At 39.3% G+C, this 26,738-nt stretch overlaps 1 protein-coding gene and 1 long non-coding RNA gene across 4 annotated transcripts; one reads left to right on the top strand and one right to left on the bottom strand.

Annotated features, from left to right (window-relative positions):
- LOC128892673 (RNA-binding protein fusilli-like) lies at positions 1–24,593 on the top strand. 3 transcript variants are annotated; one of them, XM_054153212.1, is made up of 11 exons: positions 1–496; positions 1,168–1,396; positions 5,664–5,753; positions 9,014–9,068; positions 9,152–9,262; positions 9,719–9,989; positions 10,078–10,293; positions 10,387–10,614; positions 10,731–10,890; positions 23,072–23,274; positions 23,866–24,593. In XM_054153212.1, exons 1-11 carry the CDS (start codon positions 335–337, stop codon positions 24,043–24,045), a joined length of 1,905 nt encoding a protein of 634 aa, XP_054009187.1. In that variant the 5' UTR covers positions 1–334; the 3' UTR covers positions 24,046–24,593. The 3 variants fall into 3 exon arrangements, with proteins under 3 accessions (XP_054009187.1, XP_054009186.1, XP_054009188.1); XM_054153211.1 differs by having other exon boundaries at positions 49–496; positions 10,731–10,932; XM_054153213.1 differs by lacking the exons at positions 1–496; positions 1,168–1,396 and adding an exon at positions 2,959–3,220 and having other exon boundaries at positions 10,731–10,932.
- Positions 1,095–2,579, bottom strand: LOC128892675 (uncharacterized). The gene is made up of 2 exons (XR_008461137.1): positions 1,465–2,579; positions 1,095–1,271 (listed from the first exon to the last, which is right to left on the bottom strand). It is a non-coding gene; the product is annotated as an uncharacterized LOC128892675 (long non-coding RNA).
- Positions 24,594–26,738: the final 2,145 nt, after the last annotated feature.

Raw genomic sequence — 26,738 nt, 5'->3', positions numbered from 1 at the left:
TCGCACGATGTATTCGTTGCATGCTTTGCATACCCCTGTTGGTATGTAACCCATTCGCGATGGTGTATGACGCGTTGCAGAATTGCAGGGGCACGTGTGATTGGTCAATAAGGGAAGTATGGTAACGCAGAGACTAAGAAAGAACAACAATAATAAAGCTTGAGTCAAATGTAGTTGAAGTAGCAGTAACAAATAGTCTGTGGATGTTTATGCAAATTCAAATTTTCATGCAGTTCGTGCAGTTTTAAATTATCAAAAAATTTGTTACACTGTTGGTTATTTATGGATCTAACGATTGCAGGTGCTGGGAAGGCAACAGTACATTGTACGACCGATGGTAATGGACGAAAGCTGTACGCCTGGAACCGGTAGCGACAATCCGGCGGTCGCCGGAAGTAGCGGTGTTATCAGCGAAGCAGCACTGGCGCATGCTCCAGCGTTAACCGAGAAAACGGTTCGAGAACACGGAATTCCGTTGGAGCAAGCGGTCGAGCAGGTAATTAAATTTCTAATCTTTAAATATTTCGTTGAAATTTGTCCGGCACAAATGTATACAATGTTTCCATCCACATATGTACATTCGATACGAACGATAAGGAAACTAATAACTTCGATCTGCGTTGAATGAAAAAAAAAAAAAAGATAAGTGTAGCTGAATTCGCGTAATCCATCGTATCATCGAACAAATATTTAACGTTGAAGACTAGAAGTATGAGTTTAGCAAGTTTCTCTAGTGGGTTTCTTTTTGTTTAGCAAATAATTAATGTGTTAATTACATGTAGAAATTACATGTACACATTACATTACACGTAGGAAAAGCATCAGTGCTTTTCTCACAATGATGTCGATATGCTTGTCTATAGAAAGTATACAAATTTTGTTAAATTTTAAGGAACCAAATTTGTTGGCAATACAAATAAAATTGAGTTTCACTGAGAACGAATGTATCGTCTGGTGAAGCGAGAGTGAGGTCTCCAGGAACCTCATTCTCCCTTGGCCAACTTAAACGCATATCCATTTTAATTACCAATGAAAGTGAGAACTTCTTTAAATTTATATCTCGAGGATTTTTCATGTTTTAATTACATGAAGCATTCCACAAAACTGTTTTTATTGCGGGAGACTCAAGGGGAAGCAACTTTTACAAAATTTGATTTTTAAAAAAAGTTCGAAGCATGGTGGTCTTCCATGTCCTGCGTGACGTCAGGCACCGCACCGAGATTCGTCGTAGACGGACAGGCGCCTTTGAGACAATGCCTGCATCCAGAGGCCTGCAACAAAGACATCGAGCTGCCAGAACATTACAACTTCTTCCACGACCTCCGCAAGGAATTCGTCGCCTGCTACTCTACCCACGGGGAACTTTCGACCTTTGGAATACAGGAGATGCTGGAATGTATCCTTTTACAAATCGCATAATTAACGATTCGATGTTGCTCGGTCATTTCCTTGTTTTGCGCATACCTTTGTCGATGGGCGTCGTTCTACGTCGCAGGACCACTAGTGCGACTAGTTGCTCCCTCTATCGAGGAGATGGAGCACGAAAAAGTCAAATAAAAGCATAATGAATCGACATTTTAGGTATGTCCTTCTCAATTTACGTGGCAGGGACTAATTGTCGAATTTATTTTATATTAGAGCATTTCAGCTGAATCCATGAGTATTGGAATATTTAGACTATTCAAAGGCTTATTCGAAGATACATAACGCTCTCAGCCACATTGGTTAATGGCGCCATCTGTCGTGTTCGTTTTTTTTTTTTTATGTATTAGGCGTAGAAATTAATTCTGTGCCTCTGTATTTAATAATTTATAACTCTAGTTTAAACTTAATCGTCGCTAAAGTAGATATACTTATTTGCTCATTCTAAGCCTTCCGAGTCCTCAGTTTCAACTCTATTACAATGTATCTATTCACATAACCTAAGTCTCAACCTGATGGTCACTGCTGCAATGCATCCATACAAACTTTTAGTAGCCTTCGAATTTTGCTTGTTGTTACTCTTTTTCAATTACTGTAATTACCAAGCACACTTGTGTAATCTGTGAGAATAATAACAATAAGCAAAAACGCATGGCTATCAAACTTCGTACATACATATATGTAGATTGTAACGATATGTACAGATTCATTATAACAGAGTCCCAGGTCAAGAACCTAGAATGTTGGTAATTATTTCGGTTTAAACTAAACTTATAATAGATTGAATATGAAGCCAGAGGAATAATTTCTACGCCTAATTAATTATATTATATTGGTTTTCTCTCGTTCACGTCTCCTAAATTTTAGTTTAACTTCGATTCAGATTAACATTTCGTTACAAAATGTAAACAACAAACAGGAACAACATTGTCTCACTTCCATATATTAGGTTGTCCCGAAAGTTTCTTTCGCTTTATTAATAAGTAATACATGCACAATATTATATGTTTTATGCTACATTACTGAATTGTACACGATTCATTTTGCTCCATTACTGTTACAACATGAATATCTATGAAATTAGATTGTCTATCTATATAAACACGACCACATCAAATAATTCAGTGCAACTCGCGAAAGAAACTTTCGGGACAACCTAATACTCGCATCATTACACAGTCCTAATCCCGTACCAAACTGACAAGTCGCTCCCTCTCTCGAGGATCGAGGGCACTCAAAAAACTCAATTAAAAAGGCCTGTAAAAATACAAAGGAGCATCCCACGAATCGAATTCATGCCTACATCGTTTTTCCAGCCCACCGTGTAGCCACTTTTCGATCCGCGCGTTTGTTCGCCGTCGGAATCGTCGCGATTCATTGATAAAAGTAAAGATTCCGTTTTTCGATACCGTCTGATCGCCCCAAGGCGACGACTATGGTCGAAACGAGGAGAATTCCAAGGCGTGCGGCCGTTAGGCGGCGCGACAGAAGTCGAATCCAACATATTCGACGAACCTGACGACGAACTGGCCGCTGGTGTGTAAAGTCAGTCCAAGTCAGTCTGGAAACGGACGGAGGGTGCGCGTATCGTGTAATTGCGGCTCTCGTGGGGCCAATATATTCGAGCACGAATATTACTCACCCATCGTGCGTCCGTCTCCGCTCGATTTTTTTAACGCAGAACTTTCGAGGATCTCGCGGGAGTGTGCTATATTATTTATTCGATTCGTTCTAAGCGACGACAGAATTATCCTGGGATCTCGACGTTCCTTCGAACGCTCCACGGTTTGAATTCGAGGTACGTTTATTCTGAACACGCGTATATCCATCGAAGGATCTCCTCGTGGTCGTGTTTAACATTGCTTCGTTGAGAACATAAGAATCGATCGTTAAATTCTTTCATTAAATAGTTTACAGTCTTGTAGAATACATTGACGGGTTACTGGTACTTCAGCGAAGACTAGACGGTGTGTTAGTGTCCGGTAATGATTCATTTGTTTTGAAAATTTGAAGAGGGATGAGATTACCATTTGTGGAGGCATGGAAAATTTATTGGAGGGAAAATTCATTCGAGTGAAAGACACCGTGGTCTCGATTAGGAGTATCGTTTTTATTTAATAGATACTAGTCTAATAGTACAACTTCCATTCCTCGGATATATTTACTTTTTAATTCGAAAATATTGCGCAGTAATTTTGCTACGTACTGTCGAAGAAATATCCAAATTTCCAAGCACACGGTATGCGAATAGTAATTTCGATAAACTGAAATTATTTACGAAGGACAAAAACGATTGCACTCCTATGAACGCAGAGTCGTTCGATCTATGGTTATATTTTCGTTTCCTTGGGATTGGAAAAAAAAGAAAACAAGAACCTGCCTCGCATCTGTGTGCGCATATCAGCTCTTTCCATATTTCCCTGCATTTGCATGAAAGGTGTAGAAGCCGCGCACTCGTAGGTGAGATTTAAATCCAAAAGAGGAAGTGCTACTCCATAAATGCAAATTGATACCTGACGTGGTTCCAATCCAACCTCGTTGTTAAGCTCGACTTGGAACCCACGGATTATAATCGTTCCGTTCGTTCTATTGTAATGTGTGCTGTATCTATCCTTAATAAAACAAAACCACCTGTGGCTGCCGAGATACAGTATACACAAATATCGATCGACCCTAGTGACGTCTCATGATCTCATGATTTCTTTTATTTAATCGAATTATCGAATGTCGAAAGAAGCTCGCGGAATAAACAATTAAACACTTGTTATAATTATTATATAGTACGAGTATAATTTTTGTTGATATTTGAGCGATTCAGAAAATACTTTACTTTGTGGTATCAGTGATCGCTGGTGATCACTGATCACCTTGTAAAAATTATACAAGCGAGATAGTCTTTTATTTTGCTTATACTATCGAATAATAAGATGAAATATTTGTTTGGTTTTTGGAGTAGTTTACAAAACCGATGAGTTTATCTATTTCACCAATGAAGACCTCGAGCTAAGAAATTAAGTATTTGTCTTCCCTTGACAATTTTTATGTTCAACTGCGATCACTATGATTTACGCGAGCCAAAGGAATCTATGCTCGAATTCGCTGATATAATCGTTCGATTATTTTCTTTGCCCTTATTTTGTATTTCACTTAAACAAGTTTAGAATATGCAAGAAAAAAGCCGGAAGTGTCGCTAAGGAGACTAACGTTTTCATTACTGACCATTTAATTTTCATTACGGTCTTCAATCTCTGTAAACAAGCCATTAATAATTCGTAACAGGTTTTTGTCAGATTTTTATAAGCGCAAACCGACAGTAAAGAAATGGAGATCCGATCCGTGCTTGGCATAAATATATTTTTAATTTAACGTTTCGATCTTAATTCTAAATGATTCGAAAATATGCAAGTAATTTACGTCTATGAATAATCCGATACTATTTAAAAGAAACTCTCCTAAGATAGAGCACTCCACTTAATATACGATATCCTGTTTAAAATAGAGTAAAAACGTTCAATTAAGAAATGTAAATGCTTGAATCAATTCTCTATACTTCCATTTAAAAGTACAAAGTAGATTTCCTGTTCGATTACCGTTACAACCAATGAAATATATCATTCTTTGATTAGGGTATCAAATGAAGAGCAAAAGAATGCAGAAAGACTTTAATACAAAAGTTAGGTGAAAATTGGACGAAATTAAAATGTACACGACACCAATATCAACCGAATGACTTATGAAAGTCCCACCAAGTGGCCATCGCGGTCTTATCACGCGCGGAACACGGTTTAAAGGTCAACCCGGTGGAGATATTGGTAACAACTCGACGACCAAACGAGATATACGGATAATTATGCACGTAACAAGTTTGCTCGTTTTCTCGACCTTAAGTCCTTTAACGTCCCGGTTTGTTGCTCTTTTGTATTATTTACACTCTATTCAACAAACTACTCCGATTTCAACTTCCATTAAAAGCATACAAGAAATACAGATATAGATTCTTGCTACATCCCTTCAACGCGAGTCGGTTTCCGAAGGCAAAGATTGCTCGTAAAATTGGAGCAAAGCAAATGATAAATATTCTCAGGCAATAATAGGCCTGATAATATTTGGACTCGATATCCCGATATGTCGCGCACGATTACGTAAAAGCATCGATTATGACAATCCGTGGCTCGGTTTCGTCGCGATAGGAACTGTATCGATTAAGAAGCGATAATTTATCCTTGACTGATCCCAATCAGATTTTGGTCTACCGTCCGATACGGAAAACGACTATCACGTGAAGGAGATACAGGATATGATCAGCGTGATACAAAGAATGATCAAAGATGGTAAGTCGTGCGACTTCACGTATTTTCCTCTCGGCTCATAGCACAAACTGTGTAAAACGAATTTATATCTAATCTGCTCTTACGGCCGATAGCGACACATGTTTTTTTTTTTTTTCTAATTAACGAGCAACTCTGCATGGAAAAAAAAAGTGGTTTTATTTCTCAAAGATTAAGGTTCATACACGATACTTCTATCTTTCGTGGACTCTTAACACCATCGACCAACGTAACATTTCGATTCGTTTCAATTTTATGGATCGTAATCGGTATCTTGTTAACCCTTTGCTGTTTAGATCTTCTGATTTCTGATTTTTCTGATTTTTCTGATTTTTGTCGACAATCGCTCGACATCGGATCGCTGACGGTTAAATACAATTCGAATCTTGCCGCGTTAACAAAGATGTAGATGCAGGCTTTCAAATTAATCCTGCTTTATTCTTAACTGGCACGTGGCTGGACTATGAATCTCTCCTTTTTCATCCACAATACTCAAGGACGCGTGAGTTTCAAGGCAACTCTCTCTGTAAAAGCAAAAGTTCTTCCTATAATATGTCGTACTCCAAAAAAGGGAATATCATCGAGGAAACTCCGCTGTTTTTCTCGATACTAATCGCGTGTATTATTTTAGAGTTTTCTGTTATACGCAACAGGGAATGTTGAAACTCCATTCCACTCTCACTGACTTTCAGATTACAGTCAGAATATATTCTATGCAAGATTTAATTGAAGAAAGTCTAAGTTGTTGTTAAATAACAAGGAAATTAGTTTTCCTGTATGATGTACTCATAGTTTGATATTACGAAAAATTATTCACGTTCTGACCCGAGCAAAATGTCTTTCTAATCATAGATACTGAATAGGTTTCATAAATTTTCCACATTATGGGAGCATAAATGATTTCAACTCGTTGGATCTAGAGAGGAATCAAAGATTTGGTCATTGAAACAATTTAATTTCTCTAATCACACACGCAAAGACTATCTGTATAGTAGAAAAACGAATTTCAGATACACTCATAAGTTCCATCTCATTTAATGAATATAAAAACCATTCATTTTAATTTTCACAAAGCAAACGGTTTCTATTATTTTTTTTTTTTTTTTTTTTTTTTTTTGACAACACCAAAAATATCTAAACAACTCTTAAAATAATCCCCACGTGGAACATATACGAAGATTACATCATAAAAGATTCTGTTATCAGTGTGTTTCTATGTTCTAAGAAATTATATTCTGTTTTATAGTCTCTGCAATACCCACTGTCGAAGTAATAAATTATATAAGATTCTCTTCTTTTCGTAATTATTCTGAACATATTCAAATAGACTTTTCGAACTATAATAATGTTAAATGCTACATAAATCGTTTATACTCCCATCCGACTTAAATGCTCGAAGATGATTTACTCGTTTCAATTGTTTATCGTTGACTATTCGCGTTATACTTGAAATATTTCTATTTCGAACGATACCTAACCCGGCGTTGCGTTGCACGCGCGAACGAAGAAAGGCTAGCATAAGCGAATGCAAAGGAGACAAAACGACTGAATAAGAGAACGGAACGAAAAAGGAGAGAGGGAGAGAATAGTATATGTCTCAGGTCCGTGCACACTGGTCCCTTCTGCGTGTTCATGGTTTATGATCGCGGGTCAAGCTGTGTAATGTTAGAAGCGGTGACGGCCATAATATACTCCTTATCACAGTGGTGCTCAACTCCAAACAGTTTTCCATTTAAATGGACTGTACACTTGCGTGCCAGTGTGTCAAATGCGTGCGTGCATTCGCAAACATAATTGCTTCTTGCGGAGCACGTACGACGTAGTTGTCATTGAAAACGAATGACACTTTTTCACCAGTTGCTCACACCTTTACACAAATATATAGAAATATTTGTATTTCAAAATGGAGCGAATTTATATAGGACAAAGTAAAGAATTTTGTTAGGTTTAAAAACGCGACTTCAGCTGTGCTTAAAGTTATCGTGCTGATATTATACATACGTATTCCTACGTAATCAGATGCGTTAAGGGGATGAGTAAAACAGTCGAGAATCGAAAGTTAAGCGCGTGTAGACCAGCCAAACGCAGCCGAAGGCACATGTGCTACACGCTTGGCGAACGCTGGCACACGCTAAAGCACATGCGCCATCGATTGCTCTTTGGTCTGTACGCGACGGTATAAGAACATTGACTTCGCTTCATCTGCTTGCAGAGGATCATATTTCCTTTACATTCGTATTTATCACGCTGATTTATGAAAATTAAACAAAATTTATTTGCTCTTGGCGATGCAATCGGAACAAAAGACCAATTTCGAGTGAAAATTCTTTGATGGACGTGCTGACGCGTTATGCACTGACTAGGCAAATTAATCGCGGGAATTTTGCTCGGGCAAGAGAAATTAGAGCCGAACCGCTGGTGTATGATTACAAAGGAAACTCATTAACTGCGGCGACCAAGACATCGAAACGACAATTATACTTTTAATCGATTTACTTCAGGAATGTTTTGATGAGAGCATTAACATGTTGCAGTCACAAAATTGTACCGAGATGAGAATATCTGGATCGCGATGGGTTTAATTTTGAACAAAACTTTGGAATCGGGGGAAATTGATTTCGATGAGTTCATTACAGAATGAGCTGGTCAATGTCGTATTCATGGACATTTATGTAGGAAGTTTACTAAACTTTCTCTTGGCAGAGAATCTGCATTGCAAACGCACGTGTTGACCAGAAGGAAGCGAGGTTACCAATTGTGAAATCTACCGCATCGCTTGACCCTCTTTAAAGCATCGCATTCTCGTTAAAAAAGAATTCACTTTTTAGACCTCGTGATTTATCCCTTTTTTTTTTTTATAAACGTAAACTGTCTTACAACTCGGTTTTATTTTGACGATGTGGGTGCATAGTTGGATGAGGCTATTGATCATCAATGTATTATTTAATTACAATGATCGCAAGAATTAAGGTGGAAGTTTTTGTGTTAATTATTTACTTAAAATATATATTCGCGATAGAAACAGCGTAGTTTCAGAACGCTCGATACTAGACAATTATACAAAAATAGTTGGAAATTGAGATCTTCATGAATAGTATCGTAGTTGATTTTTTGGATCGATGAGTCACGATCGTAGTCGGTACATGGGCGACGCAGATCCATGAGCTTATTCTGTTTCTACCATTGACAATATTCTTGAAATATTCTCAATATACCGAATACATTTGAATGCATACTAACAGTTGTTCTCTACTTTTTTGTAGGTCACGTTTTCCAAACTCCTGAAGTAATTAATATTATCTTAGAACCTGGTATATGGTGAGTAATATTTATTATTTATTTTTATTTTAGACTTACTTCTGAAAGTTACTCTGTCATCTCTGTCTAATGTTTGTTTGCAGCTCAAAAGATGAAGAAGTTGACAATGGCTGTGTAGTAAGAGCACGAGGTCTTCCTTGGCAATCGTCTGACCAGGACATAGCAAAATTTTTTCGTGGCTTAAATGTTGCCAAGTAAGTGAAACTTGTTAAACATGAACGTTAAGTACAAGAATTCTGAAAAATAAGTTGTAATAATTGTTATGGTGTTTGTATACAAGCCACTTGGATGCGCGTAAAGAAGGTAAACATTTATATCTGACGCATAAATAAATTTACATTGCTCACATGATTCTCAAACTCTGCTAGATTGTTATGCAAAATTTCATGGAAATTGTTGTGTTTACTTAGTTCAAGGTGGTAAACATATCTTAAAAACTTATGTCACTTCGTATAGCGATAAGTATTATCTGGGATCATGAATTTTATGCACCGCACAATTTTATTAATAATTCTTGCGATGACTGCGGTAGTAATACGCAAGAATAAATAATGGAATTTCTTTCTCTTATCTGTTACGCAATAACTTACAAAATTATGTACAGTGCTTTCTATTGTATCGCAATTTTGTTTAATTTCGTTGATTTCCAGGGGTGGCGTAGCTCTGTGTTTAAGTCCTATGGGAAGACGTAACGGAGAAGCATTAGTACGATTTGTTAATAAAGAACACAGAGACATGGCATTAAAAAGACATAAACATCATATGGGTGGACGATACATAGAAGTTTACAAGGCTTCTGGGGAGGATTTCGTCGGCGTTGCAGGAGGAACAAGTGGGGAGGCTCACGCATTTTTGTCACGGGGAGCTCAAGTCATTGTTAGAATGAGAGGCTTGCCATATGACTGTGTAGCTAAGCAAGTGGTGAGCACTAAAAGAACAAAAAACTTTCCTATTGTACGTTCCACCATGCGTTTCTGATTTCCTTTCATTCGCGTATTATTTTTTACAGCTGGACTTCTTTTTATCAGGGCAAAAGCCCTGTCACGTGTTAGACGGGGAAGACGGAGTCCTATTTGTCAAGAAACCAGATGGCAGAGCAACTGGAGACGCTTTCGTTCTTTTTGCGAAAGAAGAAGACGCTGTGAAGGCATTGAGCAAACACAGAGATTGCATTGGTAGTCGGTATATCGAACTTTTTCGCAGTACAATTGCTGAGGTGCAACAGGTGCGTGAAAATAATGCGGGTACAAAATAGTAGAAGAAGGGACGAAGTGAAAATAGACGTGATTCATTTGCATATCGATTTTATGGTTTACAGGTCTTGAACAGGGCAATTGACCCAAAACAGGTCGTACTCCCGACGCCACCTATCCCACAGCTTCCACCAATACTTCCGCAACACATCATCACGTCCGGTACGCGTAAAGATTGCGTTCGATTGCGCGGTCTTCCTTACGAAGCTCTCGTAGAACATATTCTCGAATTTATGGGCGAGCATTCCAAGAATATCGTCTACCAAGGTGTTCACATGGTTTACAATGCTCAAGTAAGTATATTTATTACGTTAGTTACATTTATTATAATTTTTAACTGAAACAGTAGCGAAGAAAAGTTGATGTAACTAGTTAATTAACGTGTGATTATCTTTGTTTTTTGTTTTAGGGTCAGCCCTCAGGCGAGGCGTTCATTCAAATGGACAGCGAAAGTTCGGCGTTCGCGTGCGCGTCGCAACGGCATCATCGATACATGATATATGGCAAGAAACAACGGTACATCGAAGTGTTCCAGTGCAGCGGGGACGATATGAATCTGGTATTGACAGGTGCGGTAACTCAGCCGTCAACCAAGGCTCTGCTATCACCCGGTACGTTGACCACACAAAATCCTGCAACTTTGACACATCCGCCTCCGCCTACGCCGGTACCGGTACAGGTACCGACGGCGCAACCTCCCCTCTGGGACATTCACGCGTTAGTGCAGGCCCAAGCCCAAGCACAGGCGCAAGCTCAAGCGCAGGCTCAAGCGCAGGCTCAAGCTCAGGCTCAAGCGCAGGCGTTACGAAACCAAGATTTCTGGCTAATGGCTTTAGCCTCCAATCCACCGCCCACTTCCACTACTCCCGCATCCCCAACTTCGTCGGCCACGACTAAGACGCTCGCGCTACCTGGACATAATCAGCATCAGATCCCTGCCTATGCCATGTCACCTCCAGCGGCAGCCGCTGCCGCCGCGGCCGCTGCGGCGCTTCACGCTCAACCACCGACACATGCGCCATTCTTATTCTTCAATGTTCCTTCGCGAATCCCTATTCTGCGGGGACCAGCGCCTCACGGTCTGCTGACGCCCATCGTCCAGGCACCTTTGAATCCTGCCGCCATAATGGGATTGAAACGATCATGGGAAAGCGCTTTCCCGCCCGACGCATCCGGCACCGTCGCGAAACGCGCCACGTGGCACTCGCCAGCGGCCGCGTTCGCTCAAGCTCCAACTGCGGCACCTGGTTTGCCTTACCCTGCTCAATTTTATCCTCAGATTTGAAGGATCGAGCCGTGCCAGTGTCGAATGCCGCGGTAACAACGGACCAAGTCAGTAATCAAGGATCTTCATTTAACGGGTGCTCCGTTTTCCATACACTTTCCACTGGTCGCCTTTATCGTCCAATGCGACAACGTTCGTTCCTTTATGAAGTAATGTCTCACTTTTTGATGAAATCAACGCATGTATAGGGTATCCTATCTAAATCGTTTCTCTTGGATATACCTGCATCGGTAGTAACGGCAAATGTATCAGACAAAAGGAAGGTTGTAGAGAGTAGTTGAAGAAGATAGCTTTCGGTAGGTGGAGTGATCAATATCTTCTTTTAAAATGGAAGTACCAGAAGTCTCGTACACTTTCAATAAAAGCTTAACCACATTAAATTATTCACTCCTTAAAGCTACATACTTTTTATCTAATACATTTGCCAGTATGATCGACAATTTCACGACCAGATATTTAAAGGGATCGATTTCCACAGGTCACTGTATACATGCATCGGTAGCTGGAAGTTCGTTATTTAATTCATCATTCTTACGGTTGTATCTCATTCACTGCCCTCGTCGAAATGGCTCGTTTCAGTTGGGCCAGTTTCTAGAGCAAAATCTCGATCGATTCTCCGTTCACGATAATCGAGGCTTCTGATTCTTCGTATCGTGAAGAGTAGCTTCCACGTGGGTTTTTGCGACGACCGATCGAAACGTTCTTCACGCGTGAAAGACACTGGAGAATGTTTCTCGTTTGCATCGTCGCTGTGCAAAAGTTTGTCGTATTATTAAGACGTACGATTCAGTTTCTCCATGAACGTACACAGTACATGATTCTGTTCGCTATAGTTATTTCCTGACATTCCACATAGCACTTTGTGCAAGCCTCCCTCTTTTGTATCGGTGTACGGTGACTGTTATTTAGAGGCCCTTTGTTCTTGGACTCTTTCCTCCAATTTTCAGACTTGTTTTCCATTTTGATACTTATTTCGAGCAACAGTACTTAGAGTGTTTTATGTGTTACTTTATTATATATATATATATTTCTTTTTTATGAAATGTAACATGCACATTTTAGACGTCACTTATTCTTAGTAGACGGCGTCTTATTTTGTCGTGTGAACTCTGATATAATTCGCGCGGAAGATCGTGTCGTTTCACGCAATGTGCAACAAAGTGCCTTTAACGTAAACGCGATCGAGGACTCTCCGATTCAGGTTTTTCCTCTGGAGATTTCCTGATTTATATGAATGTGTAAATATATACATATAAATTTATATGTTATATATACAAATATCTAAGTACAGACCCAAGCATATACATATATATATATATATAAAATTTATATATTTTGCTAGAAATATTTTTATTAGTGAATAAGCAATGGACATTCCATCCAATGTTATCGATTTCTTAAGCTCCAGAATCTTTGGAGGGTAGCTATACTTTTACGCGGCATCTATTTTACGCGCGGTTAGAAACGAAAGAAAAAAACAATGAGCCCGGTTACGTCGCAGTTTCGCTCAAATGGTTTGCATTGTAATGCTCGAGAGCTTCCCGAGTCGAACAGGTCCGACGTGACAGACAAATTCCCACGACGAAATTCACAAACCCATTTCTAGCCTCTCGCCACATTCCTAAAAAAAAAAAAAATATAGAAACAAACGCGTTTCGACGTTCACGTACGTCTGTGTTGAGTCGAAAGTCGCAGGGAGTACTCAAGCTACAAACAGGAAATCGGAACAGCATGCTCGAACGTGTTATTATTGTTTTTTACGCGAACATTCTCTTGGTTGGTGCAGATACGTCCATCGATTGGACAGTTGTGTTAAACGTTACGAGGGCTTCGCGAACGATGCAAACCAAGGAGGTGTAGCCAGCAGACATTTTCAACTATTAATCCTTTGCATTCCATGTATTTACTTTGGACTAGCAACTCCGAGTGATTTTGCAAATATTTGTCATACTTCTTACAGCTGATGTTTTTTGCATACAAATTAATATAAAGAAATATTATACTTGAATATTCTATCTTTAGGAAGTCGGTCACCTCTCGAGTGCAAAGGGCTGAAGTTGAAGAGAAAGGATTCGTTAACCCAGATATGGCTGAATTTGTTTTTTTCAAATATTTTATTATAACCAGTTGAAGTGCCAAAAGTTTCAGACATCTCTAAAATCATCCACCATCTGGAAGGAAATCTAGGAATTTACAGAAATAATACTCCGCGAGACTTTTGAATTATTTATAGAATTACATAGACCAGTTTCTATTTTTCCACGCGTTTTATTTAACATACTTGCAAACCTTTCTGGAAGGACGTCTGCCATAACTGGGTTAATTACTTGGATCCGTTTATCAACTGAGCAATTGATAGAGTAATCTGATCCAGGAACTGAAAGATCCGGATTGAAATCAGGAATCAAATTGATCAGTGATTTCTTCGAGTAAATATTAAGGTGTCCCAAAAAGTATTGCGAATATCAAAATCTTAATATGATTTCACCCAAACTATGAATGTATTCCTCAGTAACGCCATTATGGTTCTTTTTGGACGCGTAATTGTTGAATCAAATTGCTGAATGATTACGTTATGGCTTCAGGAAAGTGATAGTCGGACAGAGAACAAAGTCTGGACTGTACACTGGGTGAATCGTAGTTTTAATAATAGAATTATAGTTTTGTTTTCCGATAATGGTGCGAACGCATCAAACCTTTTATTTTATCGCAACTCATTCGAAAGATAAACCAAACGAACAATGAAAACGAACGCAGGATATATTTTTGTAATCAGCACAAACACGAACTATCCAATAATGTATCGATACTTACGATACTACTTCACTTCGATAAATGGTTTACAAATAACCAGAAAGCAAGGTGACTAAAATGCGCAATATTTGCTGGGACACCTAATACAGTGTTTCTCTAACATCCCTCACTTTATTTCTAATCATCTCATCAAATTTAAATTTGCTCAACGTTTGTACAGTTTCGTTAACATTTTTTTGTGTCTCTAATCATATTCATCAATTTCTATTCTGCTTTCGTTCAAAATAATAAGAGGTAATTAATTTTTATTTTACGAGCAAGATTGTTTTAACTGAAATTAAAGCAATGAAGATTTCTCGATGCTAACGGTTATACAAAATTCATTTATGTTTAAATATAAATTGCAAAGTACGAAGCAATTTAATTTCAAATATGTTATTACGTATACATTTGAAACATAATCAAATTGTACTCCACTCCACGAGAAAAGGTCTACCGAAAGGTGAAGTTTGAGAAACACTGCTAATATATCCAAGTATCTAGATCCAATTATCATCTGCATCCTAATAACACTTAATACATGCAAATCTCTGTAATTCTCCCACGGTGTATCGTTACCTAGGCCTCGTAACTTGTGATTGTTAACTTGGTGTCGGCAGTGTTCACCCTTTCGACGCTCTTCCACGGTTTAATATTTTGTGATAACGTAGTTGGTGGATAGAACCAGAGATGGGCAAAATTTTATTCCACGGATAACGAATGAAAGGAACAGAAATTTATTCAATTAAATATTTAAATGTTCATTTACTCGCGTTCATTCGATAATCTCGCTTCTTATTTTTATTTAACGAGCGAGTTATTCTTTACTCGTTATTCGAAACTTTATCTAAATAAAATTTCGCTCATTTCTGGATATAATTATTAAAGATGAGGCAACATTGAGTCTACGCGGAAAACTCGTTACTCCAGTCACTGAAACACACTAAAATACGAACAAAATTATGAAAATATCCGCGTTAAAGTGATCCTTCGTGTGTATCTCTGTTAATAATCGCGCAATCATTAATTCCCACGAAGATCAGCAATATCTTCACAATGAATTCTAAAGTGACTGGACCACGTGGAATGTTCGTACGCGTGAACGACAATCGTGCATACTGCCATGCCTACGAAAAAGCTTTTTCATGGTCCTTCGCGATCAGGAAGCTTCGCCTTTTGTTCCGACTCTCTGTGTGGTTTTTGTGCGTACTTGGTGTGTTAACGCGAAAAAAAGTTTCTTCTTGCCACGTGTTCTCTTTCTATCATTTTTTCTCTCTCTCCCCCCCGCCCCCCGGCCCCCGTTTTTTTTTACATTTAGACGCAATAACGAGGCGATTCCGAAACGCGGAAACGCGCAACACAAATCGTCGTTGCCTGAGAAGCATAAAGTCCGCGGGTATAGAAACGATTGGTTTGCATGTCGTGGTTTTGTGGAGGGACGTGCATACCTGCAAGTACCTGTAACGATCTTTCTTCGTTAGCTATCGTTCACGACCAAACAAGGTTACGTAATCGCGTCAATTTCGTTCTTCCTCGCGTAACTACGTTCATTATAATATTAGTCGTATAATTTTTTCCCCTCCTCAAAGTTGTTCCTCCGTTTTCCCCTCCTCTTGCATTCCTCACCTACCGATACACGTACCCATACACAAATACACACACACGCACACACACGCATACATATCTCGTAACAATTTTTTTTTCTTGTACTTTTACATGTAATCCTACATAATTTCGCACAAGCCTCTCTCTGTTTGACAGGATGCGGTAGCGTATTACATAGAATCGAGTAGTAGTACTTTGGTACAGAGGTGGGGAACGTTTCTCTCGGTGTAGTTTTAGTCGATGGTGATCGATTAATCACCACGATTCGAATACTATTATTTATTCGACCGTTTGAAATTGTTTATGCAGACGAGAATTTTGCCCATCTCTGCTTTGGTATACCTAGTCTTGTTTTGTCGTTTACAAATTGCTGTGCAAAGTGTGCACGGCCTTCGATACTTCGCGCGTTCTCAGAGGTTGAAGAGTACAATGAGTTGAAGCGCGCAAGGATGAGACTGTGTCTAATTACTAGACCGTGGATTTCTATGCGTTTATGGGAAACGAAAGTACGGAGAAATCCGTATGAAAATTTAGAAAATGAGACAAACTTTCATCTAAGCTTAAATCTTTTTTCTACATCCGAGAAAATATGAACTTGCATCAACATCCACGGTCTACTAATTACCTGTGCTGTTATATTATTCTCCAAATTGTTACATCCATTCACGGTTGAAATTTTAGCACCGATACTTCAATCATTAGATAATCAAACGGCTCTGTTAACCAACACTCGGTATACTTTACTTCTTATTGGCTTCTTGACGAAGAAAAGCACCGCTCAGGCCACGAAGAGTGCACTTTGGTATCCGAGATTTGCGCACACTTTGCATTCCAATCTTACTAATGTAACTCGAGAATCGGGTATTGCCTGCCGATTATATATTTACGTCGGGATTACGCTTCCTGATTCGGCTTCACCCTAGCATTAATAGACATCCTAGAAATTAGATTTCGCGAGGCGACGCGAAACGGAAGGGCAACCCCTCGGAGCTGTCCTAACTCTTCGCAGCGCAGTAATTCGAATGGCTTCGAGGCCTTTCGAGAAGGATACAAAAGAATCGAAATCGGGGAAACGCGTGAGAAAATACGATGGTGCAAGGTGGTGCAGATCAGTGTTGAGCAATGATTTGTAATTAATTTGGTAGCAATCGTTAGCACGTATTGTCAGGTGAACGCGTTCGTGTTCTGCAATCTGAGAATCTGTAACCGTTTCTTAATCTTATCGTTGATAAAATTGTCGGAGATAGGCATAGGTTGTTGAACTTTTCAGAGCAATGAGGCAATTGGCCAATTCAGTAATTTAGACGTTACGATTTATTATTTCGTTTTGGATATAAACCTCTGATAACTTTGTGACTCGTAAAAGTTGGAGGCAAATTATTAAACTTTTCTGAGCATCGAGGCATTGGTCACACAAATCAGTAATTTACCCATCGTAATTTATTACTGTCACGTTTATTATTACCATTTCAATTTCAATCTCTCACATTTGGCAACTTCGTGACTTCTAAAAGCTCGACCTGAAACCACGATTATTGCAACTTGCCCAACACTGCTGCAAACTTCTAAGATAAATGATCAAAGCAGCTGATGTGCTGATCGAAGCAGCCACGTGTTCGCGAAGAGTTTAGGGATCGCGGACGCTCGCGGCGAGATTTATGGGGTATCCGCGTCGCGTCGCCTCCATGGGGGCGCATCTTGGTGTGTTTTGAAAACGTATAATAAATGTATCGATCGAGCACGTGGAGACGTTCACTCTGGGCCCCTTCTTGTCCCAAAAGAATCTTAATGTCGATGTAAAATTAATTCTAGTCGAAGTTAGATTTAGGAGACAGGGAGATCTCGAGGAACTTCTCGACGAGCTCGACTCCTTTATTACAAATACCATTACCATCGATGATTGCGGCCCGTACGGTACGTAAGATGCGCCTTCTCGATAAACGAGACACGCGTGCATCGAATGGAGGACTTTGTGCGTCGATAAACCGAGCGATCGAGGAATCTCGGCTCTCAGAAGTGGGCAAAATTTTATTCGAATAACAGATGACGAACGAGAAAGATAGGAACATCGTACAGTAATTTATTCGCAACTTTGATGCATTCGAGGCATAATTCAAGTATAATTTGATTGCACAATCCAGAATGTGTAATTTTTATTTTTAGTCGATTTAAATTTCAATAGAATCAATGCATTTTTGCAAATAATTACTAGAAAGAATTTCGCAGTATTACCTTCGAACACCTCAAATTATCTAATTTAAACTTGCACGGGACCACTGAATTTTTGTGTAAAGAATCAGTTAAAAGAATTTTGCAAGCTTACCTTAGACCTCGAATTATCTTTCACGTCGAATGTTAAATCGAACTTCTTAAATTTAAGGAACCCTGCAAATAAATCGCTGTGTAGACTTTTATATTCGACTAAAATTCCGCCCATTTCTTCTTTAACAGAATGAACTTCTGTCCTGATCTAGTAACGCGTGAACAGATGCAGAGCCTAATTTTTAAATCTCACGATCCTCGTCGTAGCTCAACTTACCGACTCGCAATCTCTTCCAAATGTGTATTACCTGCCATTAGCTTTCGCTGGGCACTCACACGAGCCGTATTATACACGTATCCACAGGCTACTGAGGGGAAGAAAGGTTGAGTGCTCGTTTGTGTGGGAGTTAGAGTGACAGGGTGCGAGAGGATGGAAAATTGAACGAGCGAGGGAGTAGCATTATAGACACTATCGTCCTCCGTACTAACTCAAACGAAGCTCGTCATATCAAAGGCCGTGGCATTTTTCCTATTGCGTTGAATGTGTTGTCTGGTTATTGTGAATCGCTAACATGGTGACTGACAGTGTCGTCCCTTTGCAAATTTACATTTAACTAATTGTCGCCGGTACTGGTTATTATCAGTACGTACGTTTGTCGCTATTATCCAGAGGCTGACCGAGAGACGTTCTTTGTGTGAACTAATTAGACACCATTTAGGGGCCTTCGGATAGAAACAAGTGGCGGACTCTTGCCCTTTTCGGAATCCTTTCAACCCTCTGTTAGTAGAAAATTGTATAAACATACAGTTGAGAGTGAGGATCCTGTAAAGTTCGTCGAAGGAATTTTACAGGAACTTTACAGGATGTTTCCTGGCAGCTTTGACAGGCTATACAGGAACATAGTCGAGTACGCAGATCGTGTAAAGCTCGTGAAAGGAATTTTGTTGAAGTCAAAGCAACTCGTTCGATGGAACGGTTGAATTTAAGTCGTTCATTGTGAATTTATCACGCAATTCAAATCAAAATTTGTTTAATTTAGAATATTGCCCATCGTTGTTTCGAATTGCATATAGTCGGTGCAATTGAGATTTCACGCGGTTAATTAACGCTTTGACTACTATTCTATTTAAAAAGAGTTTACGAGAGAACTTTCTGTAATAATATATATGTATTAATTGTTGGGATTAACTTACGGATACTTGGTGTATCGGAAGCCTTATCTATTTCTTCAAATTGATCATGGCAAGTGGAGAACCGACGAAAGGTTTCTGTATATAAATGTTAGAATTGGAAAGGCTGCGAATTAGGTCTTGGTGGATGAAGTGTTAAGATTCACGAGGCGGGCAAGGGTCTCCAAGTAACGTTAAACAAAACAGACACAAAGTTCACGGCCAATCGTGAATGTCCTGGCGAAAGTTAATCGAATCGCTCGGTGACGAAAAAAAAATCAAAAAAACAAGCTGGACGTGTTTCAGTTCTGTGCGACACATCTTTTCTCCATCTTTTTTTTTTCTATATTTTTTTTTCTTGCTCTCTTTTTCGTTACGGCAGGACGTCTTTTTTTTTCGATTGCGTTTTATCTATTGGGATATATAGGACACGCACAAACACACGCATACACACGAACACACACGAATCGAGAGAGTATATATTGATCTTTTTTTTTTACCCCTTGTATACACCTTTTTTTCTTGTATATCGACGATTATATCGATGGTGAACGATCATGTTTAATAAATGTGCCTTGTGGACATACATATCTTTTTGCTTGCCGGGTTGGTGGACTCTTACCCCTGATTATATTACCCTCGCCTGGTGGTGGTAATTTTCATGGGCACGGGTGACTGTTAACGTCGTTCGATTGATTTTCTTTGAGGTGTCACTCTGTTGACTATTTTTTTTTTTTTTTCATAGCTAGGAAGATATGGAAATTTCTCTTTATATTTAAATAGAAAATATCGTATATTAAGTGCGATTTCGTTTCATGGGTACCACTGAATTTAAACTTGGGTCCTTGCGGCCCCCTGTATCCGCCACTGGACGTCCCGTTTCTCATGGGTATTCATGAAAATTACGACCACCGTACCCCTGTTACGTTCTATACATTTTTTTCCACTGGGCTCGCAGGTATCTTTGGTGTCTACAGATCAAGTTGGAGATTTCTGTGTCGTAACTCTTGCCTCCCTCACTCTCTCTCTCTCTCACTCTCTCTCTCTCTCTCACTCACTCTTTATTTATTTGCTCTCGCTCACACAATAGGTACTCTATTTTACTCTCTCGGACTCTCGGTCTCTCTTTGTTGCTCTAGCTGTCTCTCCGTGCTCTCCTGCCAGGTATTTTTTTTTTTCTGTCTGTGTTGTACCACCTACCTACCCCAATCGTCGCCACGATCCATCTTCTTCCCTAACTTCAGCCCTTTCCAAAGGAACGGTCACGAGGTTCTTCGAGGGCATAACAGTTCTTGTGTCGACATTAACACAGCCAGCCCCTGTGATTTGATCTAACGAACGATGCCTGACCATTGATACTCCGTAACCTAATTCACAACGGGCATTACGATTATACAGGGTTGCGTTCTGGATGGGGATCACTTCAGTCGGCGGATTGGAACAAGCATTGACGGAAACGGTTGTGTATACATGTATGGGTGTACGGAAAAATTGAAACTTCAAAAATTAGCGAAGTTTTTTTTTTTTTTTTTTTTTTTTTTTTTTTTTTTTTTTTTTTTTTTTGAGACAATTTGCAAGGCATTTACTTTGATATTTCAGGATGATGACGGTGCCAATCGTCATCAATAAACTGGGGATCTTTATGCAAAATGAAATCTTTGCAAACGTATATAATAGAGTCATATACAAATCTAAATAGAAATTTATTTTACTTTGCGAATATTATAACATGAAACAAATGCCTTATATGACCTTCTCCCCGACTTATAGCCATTGGTTTATATATTTGATATTATAATACATAGTATAAATATGTAGGATAAATATATATAGTATAATATAATATTATATAATTTACATTAATATTAGTTTAAATAAAATATTCGAAACAAAAATGGTTATAATTCAGGAACAAGGTCACATCATATGTTAATATAAAGTTTCTTGATGATTACATGCCCCCAATCCATTGCTAAAGTGGGTTCCATTAGTTTATGACACACCCTGTGTATCTGTTTACTTGATTCTCTTGAAATTCAGCGAAATTGTGTTCTTCAGCTTTTCCACCGTGTTTGTTCCTTTCTTTTTATTAATTCAACGTGACCAGTTCTCCTTACGCTCTGTTCAACCCTCGGTGAACAGACTCCCTCTTAATTTTACGACCCCTGTGTCTGCAAATGCCTCGATGCGATACGAATCCACGCTGAAGCCCGCCAAAACGTTTTTTTACAATGTGAATTATAGAATTGCGCTCGTAAAAAAATAAGATTCTTACCGATTTAATCTTAATGATTTTTTTAGTACTATGATACGAACGCTGTTGCTTTAAAAACGTTCGTTTAGTTCATCGAGGATCGTACGCAAAAGGGCTTTTAATGAGGAGAGATGGGAGAGAAAGAGCGAGTGAGGTCTGAGAGAGGGAAGCAAGAAGAGAGAGGGAGAGTCTGAGTGAATTTTTGGTGATTTGGCAGAGGGGGCGAAATCGCAAGTTGGTGCTACATACATATATATATATGTAGCATACATACATACATACATATATATATATAAAACATACGTATATATCGTGTTACAATGGTGCAGTGTCGATTGCTGTTTGGTAGCGGGATCTACAAATACTAACTTCTGTGCTTCCAGGTAGGCCAAGTCCAAATCATTATTCCTCTGGATGACGTGCTTTTCTACGGTCCGAGCGAGACGTCTAACTCTTCGGAGTCCCTAGAAAAAGCAAACACCTCAAACTGCGAGGCTCCGATATTTTTCCACTTACAAAAGAACTTACGTCGAACCAAAAATTCGACAAGTTTCGCACGGACCGTAGAAAATCATCGAATTAATCGTGAAATCGTGCAGGTTGCGGGAACGCGCATAAAAAAAAAAAAAAAGAGAGATGAGACCATGCGACGGAATACTGAAATCAAAATCATCGATCCACGATCAGTGACGAAGAAGTAAAAACATTTCTTATTACATCTCTCTGCACGATGTCATCGACCACGAATCGTGGTGTGGTTACATAGTTGGGTACTCTTCTTATGTTTGTACATACATAGAATCTATTGGGTGTTATCAGATTTTGGTTTTTTTTTTTGTCAATTTTTTTTTCTCAATTTTATCGGAAGTCTATTAATCCACGAGCTGGCAAAACGAATTAATACGCGCTTCGAGCATAATACTTTCAGGCTCGTGTTGCGATCCGAAAAGTGATCGGTTCGGATCGTGAAATTTTTGAAAGGGGTTTTATCATTGCTCGGTGGTAACCAATTCGGAGGATCTGAAAGTTTCTCGTCGACAGAGATAGGTGAAGTCTTTGTCCAAATAAAAGTCTCGAGTATCGAATAAATTTATATATTATATTTGTCGAATAAAAATAACTCAAGGCGTTTTTATCCAACGAATAACTGTCAGATGCAATTAATCGTGGAATAATACATAAAGATCAAATTGCCTTCGTTCTATTTTTTTGTATTTAAATAATTTTTGTATGTAGACGACGCCCATCTCTGCTCGTCGAGGAAAAGAGGGAGGAATTTTGGGATCGATGCTTGTAATCATTTCATCCTTTCGATAGTGTACGATCAATGGAATGAACTCGATCGAACGTTGATTGTCTCCCTTCTTGTTCTTCCCTCTAGGAGGCACGATGTTGCCACCACCACCTGTCGCGATATTCCCACCTGCGGCTGCGATGCTACCACGCGGACCACCACAGTTTGCAGCTCCTTATCCGCCACCGATTTTTTACTGGCCCTATCCCTCGCCGCCAGTCAGCCCCACCAATTATTATAATGCAGCGAACGTTGGTGGCATCGCGGCGATCCCTCAGCAGGCTGCATTGGTAAGAGTCTTTCCTTTCTTATTTATTAATTAAGAAGATTTTCTTAACCACTGTCGCTGAGTCACGCTTTACTTGATAGACGAAAGTGTTTTTAAAAACTCCACGAGTCCTTCAGGATAAATTCAACCCTCCTCTACTACGGTGGTTTCCGACCTCGCCATACTTTTGGGCCATTTTTCACCTAAAGACGCATTTATCACGTACAGATAAGTGTATTGCTCGCTAAAAGAAAAACTTCTTTTTTAAAACCAAATCAATGTTTACTTGTAACCTTTGGCTGATTTCGGTCTTACTGAATTCAGTCTTCACAGTCTTCACATAGGAGAGGAGGATTAAGTATTGCTAAAGACTACAATCTTTATAAATTTTAGTAAAATCTTGACAAATCTGAGTAAAATCCTGAAGAGGTCAAATCATTCAGCAAGTACTAAACATCCGTCAGAAAGTGACCGAAAATTCATACTAAAAAAAAAAAAAAATTAACTTTTTTTCTCTTTTATCGTTCTCATGGTCAAGGAAATCTTCTGCCAAGGGACTTCTTTGTAAAAATTACGGATACTTCGTTAATTGGAGTGTGAATCTCTGTTGCAGTTGACACCCGCGGAGTGCCTGCAGCTGGCACCTGGGGCGACGGTGCCCACGGCGACCACGCCGACAGCGGAGCAACGGATCGACACTTTCCTGCCGCGAATGGAACTGGAGAAACGCGTACCTGTTCCCGCGCCCCCGCAGGCGGAATGCAGTCCGTTCGTCGAAGTGTTCATGGTTTGATGATCATGGTCGTGAATTCGTTCGGCGATCCGCTTCTTAACGCCTGTCTCGTTGTTGATATTCGACGGAGTCGAGTCAAGCGCGTAAACCTTAGCCTCGCACGACAGAAACTTAACGTTACGTCTTTCCTGCTCCTTGCATAAGAAGATTCTTTGTGGCGAATGTAGTACAGTCTACGGTACGAGTATAGTGATCCTATTGGGTCAGTTTAGAGAGAGCTGTAGAGCTGAACTTTGTTGTGTAGGAGCCGTTGAAAGGGTAAGGTCTGTTGATTACAGGGCAGTGGTCACTGCTTGCTGTTCGCAACGCGTGTGCTCGTTTTGGGTCTGTTAGAACCTTAGGGCAATGGCACCTGAGCGTTTGTGACGGTGACTTTAAGGATCCACAAAGAGGATCTTGGTAGGATCATGGAAAAAGAATCAAAATCCTTTGTTTGGGACTCGCTAGGTTACCAAGTAGCAAGTTCAATCTAAAGTCCAGGAATAGTAGATAGAACCTAACCAAATGGTGGTAGGAATGCTAATGTACCCTTAAAGAGAATGTATCTTGGAAGATACTACCTACTTGGAAGATAGTATCTACGTCAGCACGTAAACAAGCCAGAAGAAAGCTAAGAAGCTAATGAATATTCTGATACAGTTTTTAGTATGAATGAAATTAATCTGGTAGTTTTGTTGCTGTTTTTAAAGGTACGCTGAAACGCTCAGTAGCAGAATGCAGGTGGTCCTAAAGTTCCAGCGTCTCTACAGTCTCTCCAGTCATTATATTTGTACCGTCGTTTGTACACCGCGGCCATTAACGAGGCCTTGGGCGGAGATATCCAGCGCGACACGATTTATTATCCTCATCTTCGAAGAAAGCTCCCCCGTAAATCTAACGTGTCACCAAGTGTCACGTTTCTTTCTAGTCTAGAGACAGATGCAAGTCGTCGTAGCATAGCGCAGTGACGTCGTTTCTTTCTCGTCGTTCGTTTCAGTTGTTCTGAAGCAGTACGCGCGCGGCGCGTTCTCTATCCTCCTGATCCTCGTTGTTTCTGGGCCCATGTTTAACAGCCTCTCAATCTGTCAAATTGTCCCTTAAGTAATGCTATATTTCCCTTTTCGAAAAGGGGTAAAAGGAAACGATTCATTTACTATCATTAATCGTCGATATATTTCCCTGTACTGGAAAGGCGAGGACAATTTAGTTAGGTGTTTATCCAAGGTTACTTAACTCCTTTCCTTTAGTCAACAATTGAAGAGTTTGCAAATTTGTTGAACAATGAGTGAACAGAACCATTACAGAAAAGGAAGAACAATATGTCGGCGATTAATGACTGTACGTAAATTATTTTATTTTACCCTACTCGATAAAAGAAAGCTCGCATTACTTACGAGATGACTCGTTACATTTCTGGAATCCATTACTCGCTCTGCGTCCGAGCATCGGAGCGTTACATGGCTCATTCCGAGAGCAAAGTGTTAATCGACAATTAAACAATTATGCGGTTGCCTCGATATCAGTAATACATAGGTTTTAGAAGTAATCGACGTCGATCGTTTTGTGTAAGCCTCCAGAAGTAACGATCGCGACGTGCGGTTCCAGATCACCTGACCAATAGTTGATCACCACCAGTGTTAAATTTTGTCGCAATAATCAGAAGAATTTCAAACCTTGAAGATAGCCTCATCTTCTGTAGCTTTAATTACATTTGAAGTTATTAAATTTAGGTTATCGACGAGTAGTAGAAATAAGAAATTATTCATCTTACAAAGGGTAACTCTTGCCTTATAAAAGTATAACAATTGGCAGTATATCATGGAAAACAGATCATTTGGTCAACTACTGACGAGGTGATCTTACTCGAAACTAGTTAACTTGATACGCGACGGCTACCTTTTAATTTGTACAAACGTATATTTTGCAACGTATATTTTTCTCAACATGGCCGCGCGAGCAGTCGTTGTCAACGCCGAATTAACGACGGCGTTTTTATCGTAGGAATTTTACTTAATTTAATTTAAAGTTTTAATATGAAATTTAATATATTCCCTATCGAGCATCGTTGCTCAAACGATACGTATATTATCATTGATTCGCTATATGTTTCATTACATTATTCGTCAATGTAAGTAATTATTATTCGACTGTGTAAGCGTCGTCTGACGTTAGCTTCCGAATCATCGGTTTGCTTGAATCGCTGTGGGAGGCTGCGTAACAGCAAACATTACGAACGTCTTCCGTTAGTGTGTTACTCGTTCGAGCCAATTTTTTTTATCATCGATTCGTACACACTTTCGCGTGTGCAACTCGATATATACTTCATAGTTGATACTTATTGAGGATTCTAGGTGTAATCAGTATTTTTTAGGTAAGATACTTCAACGTCTCTGCAGCATTCCAGTCAGTCTTTAAAGGAGCATTATTATCAAATATTTTATCCAAAGGAAGTTGCTTACACCCAGAAGCCTCAGTTAGTATCAACCATGTAGAATCAGGCCGTGAAAGCCTAAAATATTTTAACCAATTTTATCTTGTTCTTACAGAGTTGCGTCTACAAGAGTTACGTCCATCGTGTTTAATAGTTCGGAATACGATCAGACGACGAATTTTCGTTCAAAAACACGTTGAAATGAAAGTCTGGTATAAAGAAATTCTATTCCACATTCTCAACTTGTTTTTGTATAATAAATCGGATTTTTCGATCGTATCGC

The sequence above is a fragment of the Hylaeus anthracinus genome, unplaced genomic scaffold, assembly GCF_026225885.1.
Source record: "Hylaeus anthracinus isolate JK02 unplaced genomic scaffold, UHH_iyHylAnth1.0_haploid 13740, whole genome shotgun sequence".
NCBI lineage: Eukaryota > Metazoa > Arthropoda > Insecta > Hymenoptera > Colletidae > Hylaeus > Hylaeus anthracinus.
The sequence above is the reverse complement of the archived record's forward strand: the minus strand, read 5'-3'. Positions and strand labels throughout refer to the sequence as shown.

What these genes read in the sequence shown, in the direction of transcription:
- LOC128892673 (XM_054153211.1), top strand. Translation starts at nt 335, where the DNA reads ATGGTAATGGACGAAAGCTGTACGCCTGGAACCGGTAGCGACAATCCG. An exon ending in AATACAGGAGATGCTGGAAT is followed by an intron (nt 1,397 to 5,663) that starts GTATCCTTTTAC and finishes GATCCCAATCAG; the next exon opens with ATTTTGGTCTACCGTCCGAT. An exon ending in TCCCTCAGCAGGCTGCATTG is followed by an intron (nt 23,275 to 23,865) that starts GTAAGAGTCTTT and finishes TCTCTGTTGCAG; the next exon opens with TTGACACCCGCGGAGTGCCT.